Raw genomic sequence first — 12012 nt, forward strand, 5'->3', positions numbered from 1 at the left:
TGTGGAATTTTATGGCCCCACTGTAAAGTTTGTCCAGCATAACTCTTGTTTTATGAGCATTTCTCTGGCCTAATGAAGCCACCATTCTTTGCTGAGCTTGGGGAAAATTTTCAGACTAATCTTTCAAATGGCCCACACAAGAAGGGAACAGGGTCGAAAAGGAAAAGAGACTATTAACAAAGAGAAGAGTCAACAATGAGCCCTACAGCACTGTCTGTGTGTTTTGGTACATGAATATGGGAACTGGAGAGGTTCTGATATGCAGCTGTGAATCTACATGAGAATACCCAAACACCTGTTTTTATATTCAAATTTCTACAGCATTTGTTTTTTCTTTGTGTTTTAGCACCTCAGATCAAAGGATTGTAAAGGACCATGTTTTTATCAGTATGCAGATTTGTCAGTACCAATGCCGTAACGGTGGGGAAGTTCTTAGCCATCTCTCGGAGGAGCGTCCCCGTCCTGATGTCCCACAGCTCCAGGGGTTTATCTCTGAACACCACCACCAGGTACTGTCTGAGAATGGAATCACAAACACTCACATTCAGTCTCAAAATATACAGTGCCCACTACTCCAGTAGAAGGTTTCTTGTGTTTTATTGAATTCAAAAAGCCAAAATGAGATTGCCTTGTAACTTGGATGTGTAAACACAGTCTACCACAGCAGTAAATGTGAAAGATCACCAGCAACAGTGACAGCACAAATTCAAGTTTATTTTAAGTTTCAGAAAGTTTGTTTTTTGTGTTCACAAAGGATAAACTTTGAATTGATTGTTGAGTGTTGAGCCTTCTCCCAAGAGCCTTAGTGCTACAAGGATGAGTATTCAAAAAGAGCTTTGTGTCTAATTCTTTAATCCTATTGTAAGTACACAGCTGTTAAGAGAAAGAAACAAATGAGCAGCAGCAGCATAAACAGCATTTTTAAATCTGGCCCAAGTAACACGGTCCCTTTCTTAAAAACCTACCATGCAGTTGCTCAAAAGCAAATATATAACCTTCAGCTGCAGTAGAGGAGCAACACAGAATTAAACAGTGCGGAAACACTGCAGCACCGGGCAACTCCTCAGTGAGTTTTTTTGTTTGTTTGTTGTTTTTTTCCTTGTGTTCAGGTTTGGTTCCTTTTCATTGTAAAAATAAATAAATAAAACATACTGTAATCAAATAAAAAATATTCCGTCAAGAATGAAAAACACAGACTTCAGTCAGTATCAGTCCTTCATCCTGTCCTCTGTCCTCCTCTGATGTGATTCACTGCAGAGAGGAGGGGCTGGTTTGTCTCAGCCAGTAGCTACATTTACAAGAATTTGACAAATTTGAAGACACATGGCAAACTAAACTAAACCATGTTGTTTTTCTTGGTTGTAACGATGCACTATGTAAAACACAGCAGTGGATGAGAGACTGCAGATAGAGCAGATTCAAATATTTATAATTTCCTCATGTTTATATGTTTATGTTTGTTGAACAGTTATATTGATAAAGTATTGTCTTTTTACGTTTTTATGCCAAGGTGTGATTGTACCTACAGTAATGAATGTAGTTACAGTTGAATCATTTTCACTTCACTTCTCCACCACTGCGGCATCCCTTCTCAGTGTGTATGTTTGTGTGGACAACACAGAGAGCAGCGATGAGACTGCAGCTTGATAATAAATTACACCAAAACGTTAAATATTCTTTTGCATTAGCAGTAAAAATAAACGGACTACGACAGAACAAATAATTCACTTTTGACAGAAGTCCGTCTGTTGGCAGAGCTTTTGCACAGATGCGTACGGCTCCAGCAGCAAAACACCAGAGTCTACTGAACTGAGCAACCGTCCGTTTTATGACTTGCGAATTCAACTTTTTTATTTATAAGGATTTATAGCTGTTCAAGATATAAATTATGTGACGAGATGACAAAAATGTCAAGGCTGAGACATCATAAACTGATGATCAGTTCAGAGTGAGGCAACTCTGAAAGTCGTTTAAGAAATAATCTAGGAGAGATGACTGATGATTTATTTAGTGTGAAATTGAATAACCTTAAATGCAAAATAGTAACCATCCTTGCTATCCAAGCAATGCATAACTTGTCTGCAGATGTACAACAACTTCAAGGTAATACCATGTATAATATTATCATGGTCATGACTTGTGTACTGTGTACTTGTTTTCATTTGGCAGCCTACGTATTTCACTCTGAAGAAGGGTACTTGTATACAGGACAGCAGTCTGATAACCTTGTGAAAAAATAATCGCATGCTCTTTTATTTGTCTAAATATCAAAGTCCTATCAAAAGGTGCAGCAATGACAAACACTTAAATAAAAAGAGACAAGAAAGCACAACATGAATATGTGAAGGTTCTGGGAGGACAAGAACAAATGACTGAGAATTACAAAATATTAAATGTTCAGAGATAGACAGAGAGAGAGACAGACAAAGGTGAGACTGCTGCAAGCAGGTGAAGGAAAGTGTGAGGATGTAAAAAAATTGTTTTTCAGTGTGTGTGTCTATGTGATCTTGTTGGAACTTGTTTAGTGCAGAAAACTTACTTGAGATGAGACACTTTAATCATCTCAATGGGTGGCTCATCGTTTCCACGCTCGCCTCTGAATGCAAAGCATCTGCCTGGAAAACACAACAGAAATAGAGAGAGAAGGGGTGAGAGCGTGAGGGAGAGGAGGTGATGATGGAAGGCAGAAGATGGTATCTTTCCTTACAACTGTGAAGAGTGATTCATTTAATTTCACTTTAGTGCCAAGGCATCCTGGTTTCATCTGTTTTGCCGTAGCAAGACGAGCAAACTGCCGACAACTTCTTCCCACCACCTGCTCCAATCCATGCCTTTCCACCTACCGAAGCAAACATTATGCAGAGCATCAAGGTGCCCCCTTAAACAAAACAAGAATGCCCTTCAGGTGTATGCTATCACATTTGCCTAAGGAAGTGCTGATCTGATTTTGCTGAGGACACTTAGGAAGGTGGCCTCTTTAAAATGTATGAGTGACAGATCTTCATGTGGTGGTTTGGGGGAAGAAGGCAGAGGGAGGGGTGACCTCCAACAGTTGTGTTGAGACTGCAGTTGTTGTGTACCAGAGGTGACAAAAAAAAAGCTAAGCATATGGTGCAAAGAAAACCTGGGAGACCTGTGGTGCACTAGAGGCTAATGCAGTCTTTGCTCTGAATTTCCTCTGTGTATGACTCGTTTCCTCAGTCATACACAGTGGGCTGGGTTGCATGATTGCATGAGTGCATGAGTGTCAGTCAGTCTGCAGATCATCAGCCTGTAGGCTGTAATGACACGTGTCAAAAATGGCTTCACAAAAACACACAGATGCTGATTATTTGAAAGATGCCTAACGGCACCTGCTATCATCATGCATGTATAAATGATAATGCTAATGCCTAATTATCATCAGTACACATAATGAATATTTATACTGAGTCTGGGGCAATGCAAAATGAGTTCAGTATAACTAACCTCTCAACACTAACTTCAGCACACAAAAAAAAAATCCTTTCATAAATTAACAATATTTCCATTCAGAGCAGCTACAGAAATCAGGTATCACCGCTATTGGGTAAGTCTGATTTTCCATCAAAGAGTCTCAAAATCTTATCAGAAAATGTTCAAAAGGGTACCTGCCTTTGTGGATTAGTCTTACTGATGAAATACAGAAACGTCAAGTACAGAACGTACTTTTCTGCTGTTCTATTTGAGGAGCTGTTTATGCAAAAATGTGCTTACTTACTATGAATAAATAAGATGAACGCTCACATGAAGAAGTAAGAGAAACAAAATTGGCCAAATCTGCCTGCTGTCTTACTGAACCTGGTAGAGGATGTGTATCTGAGCAGCAACTGAACTACTAGATGCTTGATCAAATCTGCAGTAGGCTGAAAGAGTATACTTCACAATTTAAAAAAAACCATCACTACATGCTTTTTAAATCATATACATGTTCTTTTACTTCTACAACACATCTACATCTTACAAATAGTTTAAAGGCATATTTTCCTGTTTTGATGGGGCTTAGCAAGTCGTCTCCTTCTTGCTTCTCCTGTCATCTCGGTGCTATGCTAAGCTAAGCACGTCCCAGACCTATTGTATCTCTGTACTGATTACACACAGATTCAATTGATATTGATTTTTTCCATCTAGCTCTTGGTAAGATAGCAAAAAAATAAAAAATAAAAATTTGTATTCTAAACTACTACAAAATAGTAACCATAGCAATCACACACGTGTGCACATCAGAGATGTGAGGCAATGAGCTCCCTACAGATTATATGCACTACCAGCAGCTACCTTTTCAGTCAATGACACCTTGGAGGATCTCAGTCACTTGAAATCGCAAGGAAAAACAATTAGGTATACGTGTGTTTGAAAGTGTATGAGCCTGTAACCAAAGCTAATGTCGTGGACTGTTAACTTTGACGACTGGTGCTTCAGAGAGAATCATTAAAGAAGTTTCTTACCCTCCCCATTGTCCTGAATGAATTGAAGATAAAGCCTCTGTAACCCGACCATCATAGTGACCATATTCTTTAGTGTGCCCAAGCAAATTTCTCAAGCCACACACATTAAGCTTTGAATTTATGAAGCAGAATCACGACCAAAAAAGGAAAGATTCTCATATAGATCATCTTATAGACCACTTACTGCTGTCCCTTTAGGTTACTTTCCAATTCTGCTTTCTCTTGAAAATGTAGCACTGTGTACTTTCCACATCGTGGAGGTGGTAGAAGCACACAATGGTCACTGTGGGTGCAGTAATTCAAAAGACCTGTCAATGGGCTCAGGCAGGGATATAAGTTGCTCTGTAGGAAGTAATGATAGGATCTCATTTTCAGAGCAAGGCATCCCTTGGTGGTACCCTAACACTGTTACGTTTGAACCAGATTTGGAGGAGTGTCTAAGTATCCCTAGGAGGAGAACAAGAGGAGTCTCTTCGAGAACTACAAACACACAAAAAGACAAATAAAAAGAGAAAGAAAGACTGAGGTGTCTTTGTTGTTAAGGCTGCAGGAACCCTGAGCAAATCTGAAATCTCATGAACAAAGGCCAATGTACTGAAAAAGTGGTGGTTGGCGCCCTCAGGTACAGGTGATAACATTTGTGTGAGTGTGTGTGTAAGCTTCTCACCAGTAGGCAGGTCGACATGCTGCAGTTCATTTCGCACCAGGCCCATGTTGTTGGGAGCAGAAGTGGCAAAAGATAGGAAACTGGTAAGACTCACCCATTCAATCCCCCTGTGGAATAAGTGCACACACACACACACACAGGTTTCAGGTTTAATTAATAATATTGCTATCTAATACTTGCAGTGCAGCTGTTAAATATTCCTCTACTACATACTAGCAAGAACCTAAATCTTCAACAAAAATGCGTTCGGAAGGTGTAAAAATGCACAGGAAAGTGCCAGATATGAATATTTTTTGAGGAGCGAGGCCATCTCAGGGAACAGGGAGAAACTCCACCGTAATGAGATGGTAAATAGCCACATGATTAATTAGTCAATTTCCCCACTAAATGTAAATGAGATGCTAAGCAGCCAGGCCTCCTTTGGCATGGCTGTGTTGGGGCAAGGGCTGCTGGAGTCATTTCCATAAAGTACCTCGGCTCTCTGTGAAACTGAAATCGCAAACTGCTCTCCATGTCTATGCAGGGACAGAGAAAATCCAGTGGTCTTTGTAGGAAAAAGCCCTGATCCGAATGTCTGGTTGAATGGGCTCCATGTATGACTGTGTTATTCATTTATTCTTAAATGTTGGTCCTTTTTTTCCCTCTACGTTTGATATGACCATTAAAAAAAACATGAGGGGCTCTAACACACCAAAGCGGTGTGCAATATCAAGCAGCTAAACAGTGTATAAGTGCTTGCATCTGTTAAATTTTTTAAATGCAGCGAGTGAGCGCGAGGTAGTGTTGAGTGAGAGATGACAAGTAGATGAAGAGACAGCTGTTCAGTGTCATGAGAGTAGAGCAAATTCACAGTGGCAAACTGACACCAGGAAGCAAGAGGCAGGCAAACACATAATCCACACATACAGTGTGCACAGGGAGTTAAATCAATTTCAAGTAGTTTTAGGCTTGTGTTGCATAGCTCATTAAGAGTTTTGCATTTGTGGATACCAACTTCTCTCATTAAAGAAAACCAAGCTATGCTTGAACGGATGGTGTTTGCTCCCAATCAATCTCCTAACAGCATTAATTGATTCAATCTCGTGCTTAATTAATCCTGGTGAAATAGTTTTGCCACTCATTAGAGAATACTAACTAATGAAGCGCAGCCTGCTTTTTGTTGATGTTTGCCTGTTGCATTGTGGAGCGTTCAGGATGTTGTGCTGTGTTCTGAAATCATCCCTTTTCATTGTCGCCTGTCATACAGATCATAACTGACCAATACGTTTATAGCAAGTTAAATGTTAACAAAACTGCACTGAAGCAAAGCTTAAAATTTAAGTTAAGTACTGAATGGTGTTATGCGATGCTGCAAGGCCATCGAGTGTTCTGAGTCATGTGGAATCAATCACAAAGTTCTGAGAACAAACTTCTTTTTCTGAGCACATCTATAACTATAGACATGAGAGGAATTTTTAATTTCGGCATCAAATGCTTGGTTAAGAAAATAAGGAGGAAGCTTCCCAGTATTGAATACTGCTCTTCTCTGAATGGGTCTTTTGATGTGTTATTGACAGGTTCATTATTCCAGCTACTTAGACTTAAGGGAATTATGTAGTGTTCAGAGGTCAAGGGAATACTACACGAGAGGCCTGGACATCTGGCATGATTTCAACCATAAGAAATTCAAGCAATTTATTCCAAATTATATTTATATGCAGCATGCATTTCATCCACAAATCAATAGACCTTTCTCCCAGCAAATATCTTGACTTGTCATATCAGGAAAAAACACAGGTATAACTAATAGCATTAATGAGGGCTCTGTTCTGCTTACGTGTTCCAGTGAGTCAGCATGCATAATACCAGAGGCCCAACCACAAGTCAAAAAGTCTTCTGTGAAAGGACTGAGCTTCTGTTGTTGTTCTTTTGTGGAGAGTGGCAACAAATGATTTCTTCTAAATAAACTGTGAGCTGGCAGAAAGTATATTCTGTTACTGTTAAATGAGCAAATACAATACTGTGCTTAATGAATCAAAGTCACATTAGTGACTTTTGCTTACATTGGACGTGACAGCTTTAACACACTGTTCAGTTATTCTACCGAAAATACACACACAGACAAAAACATACAGAGTAAATATAGGCTTGCAATGCCTGGGTTGTTGTGATGAATTGATTTGCATGGTATGCAAAGCTAGTCCCATTTTTCAAGCACATCTCAGCTCGCTCTGCGTTCACCTACACTTCAGGAAATGAAGTCACCATTCAGTTACTTGTTGGGATAAACATACCAAGGCAGCTCTTCAGTATTTTCATCGGCTCCTTGAGACTGTGTAGTGTTTCTTAAATATGCTCTGGCTTGATTACATAGTATGTGGTGCCAGGATTTTTCACAAAGGGGCATAATAAGTAACCAGACTCTTAAACATAGAACATTTTGTATATAAAAGCAATGCTGCTACCATCTAAAATATGGTGAATTGGTTTAGTTGTTTTGTGGAGTGTATTATACAGTATGCAAACCTTCTAAAAGTTTAGATCATGTCTTTAACTGTAACCACTATGCTCATATCTGTTTGATTATTTCCCTTTTGTTTTGTTGTGGTTCCTTTATTTCTTCAAGAGCTGAAGCCCTCTGACAAAATATTCCCTATAAAGGAAGCTAAGAAATCATTTCTCTCTGACACACAAGAGCTGACAAGGCACTTTAATCATGTGATTGCCAATTATCTTTGCAAAGTCTACAGTAATGAGTTTAAAAACAATCAATAGAAAATCAATCTGCCTTGAGCTGATTGACTGACCACTGTCAATCTAACATGTCATTTTACCACTTCTGACAATGGAAATGTTCAAAAATCTTACCTGACTTCACAAGAGTGGACACTGAGTTCTTTGTGGAGCAGACCACTCGTCAGGTTATAAACCAGTACAGAGCCATTACTGGTGCCTGAGAAGCGGAGACAGAGACAGAGAGCAGTGCACAAGAAATATTAGTCTCAGAAACACAAGAGGTCACAAGGCATGCAGTTACTTATCTTAGCATCATCTACCCTCCGGCAGGATCAAAGAGATGGCATGTCAGTGTGACACCCGTGTGTGTTCCCTGTCACCGCAGTAGGTCTGGATTTAGGCAGCACATCAAACCATGTGTCACTCAGCTCACAGCCTGAAAACATTGCACAGTTTCGTCTGCTGCTGGGAAACAGCAAAACAGCTCCATCCTTCCCCAAACTCTATCTGATTAAATACTGCAGGTGACATTTGACACTGTGATCAGAAAGTCTGAGGCGGTCTGACAAAGTGGTGTTTTTTCCACGTTTGTTCATACTGTAACAGAGAACATCAAACCGACATCTACTTAAAAGTTCTTCTTGATGTTTATCATTTGAGGGAAAGTTTATCAGTATGACAAGTTGAGATGAACTTAAAATCAACTTACAACTTTTTTTTAGTACATGCAGGGAAAGCTGATGTTTTTTAGTAATACTCTGGTTCAAACTCAGAGTTAAAACACATTTATCTTGGTGACCTGCTCAAGAGTATTCAGGCAGTGAATTTTGAATAATTTAGCATTTTCTGGTGATCTGAACAAGTGATGTCACATTTTAGCTCTGGTCTATAAGAGCCTTTCCTTCAGCTGAATATTTAGTTTGTGGACTGATTTTGTATTGGTGACTATTTCTAATTTATACTTTTGTATTTTAAGAAAACAAGTAATAAAAATGTACATTTTCAGCTTAGAACCACGACCTGACATCCTATTTACCATATGGAAATTTCCTCTTAAATGATTCAAACAGCTTTTTCGTGGTTTTATAGAATGCCATGGGCTAATTTTACATTAGTGGGAAAAACAAGCAGTTGTAAAAAGCACAAAACAATTGAGGTTATAACCTAAGCAAGGAAGCTGAAAGCCATGGCAATTAAAATAATTACTCAATTTCAGAGCGTGGCCTTAAAAAATCTCTGCAGCAGATGTAAAAGCAAATTCCCAACGTCCATTTTTATGATGTTTGGAAAGTGTAACAAGGTTTTGGGGATTTATTTTTATTTTTTGTGGCAAACACAGGCATATGCAGGAGCACAATCACTTCTATAATTATTCTGAGTGTGATGGAACTGGGCTGATGTGCCCAGTCCCTCTGCAAAGGACTTCTCAGTCTGCAAAGGGATTCAGCGAGACGACCACATGCTGACACAACATCTGGAGGTGGCGATAGGCAGTGTTGCATAGGCATCTGTGTGTGTGTATGTGTGTGTGCATGTGTGTGTGTGTCATCCCCTCCTGCTCCCTGTGAAGCTGATAGATGGCATGTAGTGTGAGACTGTGGGATGTTTCAGCAGGAAGTCAGGCAATCAGGAAGTGGTGGATGGAGATAAACATACGTACGCCTGTCCCTCAGTTGCCTCACAGCCAGGGTTTGTTTACTTTAATCAAGATGATCTAGAAGATGCTACACCTCCATATGGTGGTGAGGTAAGATATTGAAATCATTACAAAGACTTGATTTTAATTCTGGGACAGATACTTTCAATATCTGTAAAGACTTGTATTTTGGGCAACCAGTCAGTGGCCGGTTTAAGTCCAAAACAGACCAAATTACAAAGTGTCAACTGGTAGTTGGGAGAGACAATAGGGCAGGTAACAGGTAACTGTTCAGGACACCTGTCCTAGTTTGTTCCCATCACTCTAATATCTCTCCCAATAACTGCCTGTGTGTATTTTCGACCTGTGTTTGTATAATAACAATGGAGTGAAAAAACTGAATTTCCCCAAAGGGAAGTCTTCTTCTTTTGCGCCTTCCTCCTCTAGAAAATGGTCTGTTTACCCACAACACAGGACGTAAGAATCAAAAGCAAATTCAGGTCAGACAGTCCAGACAGACCAATCAAAAATATGCAATTTATGGGTGGGATTGCAGATGCTGCTGTTTGGCAGTTCTTACTTGATGCTGTAACTAGTGTTCAAGCATATCTGGTGTTTTTAGTCAGCAAATCAGGTTTAAAAAAAACTGCTTTTACTATTCACCTTCTAAATCTGTCTTGCCCTATCTTTCTCATATCTAGCTGTTAAATATGACACTACAACTAGGAAGTGGTTAGCTTAGTATTAAGGACTGGAAACAACTAGCCCAGTTCTGTCTTAAGGTTAGAAATCTAGTTTAACTATTGAGCTCACCTTAAGTGTAAAAAATGTCAAGTTGTGATTTTAAGAATTGTGTTTTATGCTGGACTATTCTTGGCACATGACGGTTGCTCCTGAGTTTCAGCTGGTTGTCTGGAAAAGTCACAACAACAACTGAAGGAAGTGACTGCTTCTGGCCAAGAAATGCATTCCTGAGACTAAGAGGTGCTGGTTGGTGAATGTTTTTCTTTGGAGAGAGCCAGGGCAACTATTTCTCTGTTTCAGTCTTTATGCTAAGCTTACTAGTTCCTGTAGGTCCGTACAGACCGTCATATATGTGGTACCAATCTTTTCACCTAACTCCTGGCAAGATAGTAAGAAAGTGTATTTCCAAAAATGCTAAACCAGCTCTTTAAAAGTGTGTTTAGTCATAGTGGAGAAAGCAACATCAGGCATCATGTTGTGTGGTTTGCGCCAAACTACTTTGTATATTTCCCACTTACATCGGAAATTTGAAGAATGGAAATGAGACTCAACAATCAACTATCATTATTCAGTATACTCACAACACTCTAGTAAATTGAGTCCCAGCTCATGCAGTTGTCTAAATTATTCTAAAAAATTCAACAACTTACGAAAGGTGCTGCACACATGGCAAGGCACCGTGGTTTTGTGCATCTGTAATGCTTGTTCAATAAAAACTCAACAAATTTTTGTTTCCTGTACACCACAGTGCAAAACTAACTTTTTTGTCCACCAGGTAAATGGCTGGTGACTGACCATTGTTTTTTGTCTGGTGGGTGAAGCAAATCTACCAGCCACTTAGATATTTGACCAGCAGTGGGCAGTGGATGGTCCTAATTCTGTGTCCTGCTATACCTGCAGTCAATTAAATGACTGACTTAATGAATTCCCTTTAAGTAGCAAAAAGGTTTTTCTCCAAATTCTAGGAAACTTTGGACTGCATCATTTGGTGGATTCAATTTTAACACACAAAAAAAAAATCCAATACAAAATCTAATATGTTTCAACATGAAGCACTGCTGACATCAATGTCGGACTATCCTCCGTTGAACCCAATTCTGCAAATAAGTGTGAGGCGACAGAAAATGATGGGTAAACTGGAGGCTTTAAATAGACCCTTTTGTGCCCTGAAAACATAATTCATATTCCCTTTGACGGACCGCTGGAGCTGAGAATGAGAATCAGTCCATCTGATAATTGTTTTGCTTTTTGGGAGGTGCATGCCTCAATGGCTGCCTTCATATCAATATGTGGGTGTTTATTTCCTGTATTTTGACTGACAAATGTTATGTTTTTGCTGTGTTGATATTTTATTCTACTCTTAATGCTATTTCATTTTCTAAATCCAAACAATGCAGCAAAGAATAGCTGTCGGCCAAGCATGGCTAAATAAATTAGGCATGCCACCATCAAATGATTAGCAATGGATGTCAGATTGTCAGTGTTTGTGTACATGTCACTGAATGGGAAGGCTCTGGGCCTTCTACCTATCTGCAATGGAGCTGTCAAACCCCACACCGATTACAGCTTTTTAGACAGGAGACCAGAAAGCATTGCTTCTGGATAGCTAGGTTGGCTGCACAGCTTCTGTAACCTTTCCTTTTAAGGCAAGTAGCAAGAAAGACAGGTAGAGGGGGGAAGTGAAAGATGTAAACTGAGAAAACAGAGATGGGAATCCCTGCCTTCTGTCTAATTGTAATGAAACTGTGGATGGTAATTTCAACCCTGAGTGCTTTCACGCCATC

The 12012-nt window shown here is 39.6% G+C and overlaps 1 protein-coding gene across 1 annotated transcript in view; it reads right to left on the minus strand.

Moving 5' to 3' along the window:
• Positions 1 to 12012, minus strand: part of wdr11 (WD repeat domain 11) — a 51024-nt gene that overhangs the window by 19815 nt on the left and 19197 nt on the right. The window contains exons 11-14 of the mRNA XM_019254593.2: positions 7981 to 8065; positions 5134 to 5240; positions 2540 to 2615; positions 408 to 516 (exon numbers count right to left, since the gene is read on the minus strand). Coding sequence (XP_019110138.1) covers positions 408 to 516; positions 2540 to 2615; positions 5134 to 5240; positions 7981 to 8065 — 377 coding nt within the window. The remainder of the gene's footprint in view (positions 1 to 407; positions 517 to 2539; positions 2616 to 5133; positions 5241 to 7980; positions 8066 to 12012) is intronic.

The sequence above is a fragment of the Larimichthys crocea genome, chromosome III (genome assembly GCF_000972845.2).
Source record: "Larimichthys crocea isolate SSNF chromosome III, L_crocea_2.0, whole genome shotgun sequence".
NCBI lineage: Eukaryota > Metazoa > Chordata > Actinopteri > Sciaenidae > Larimichthys > Larimichthys crocea.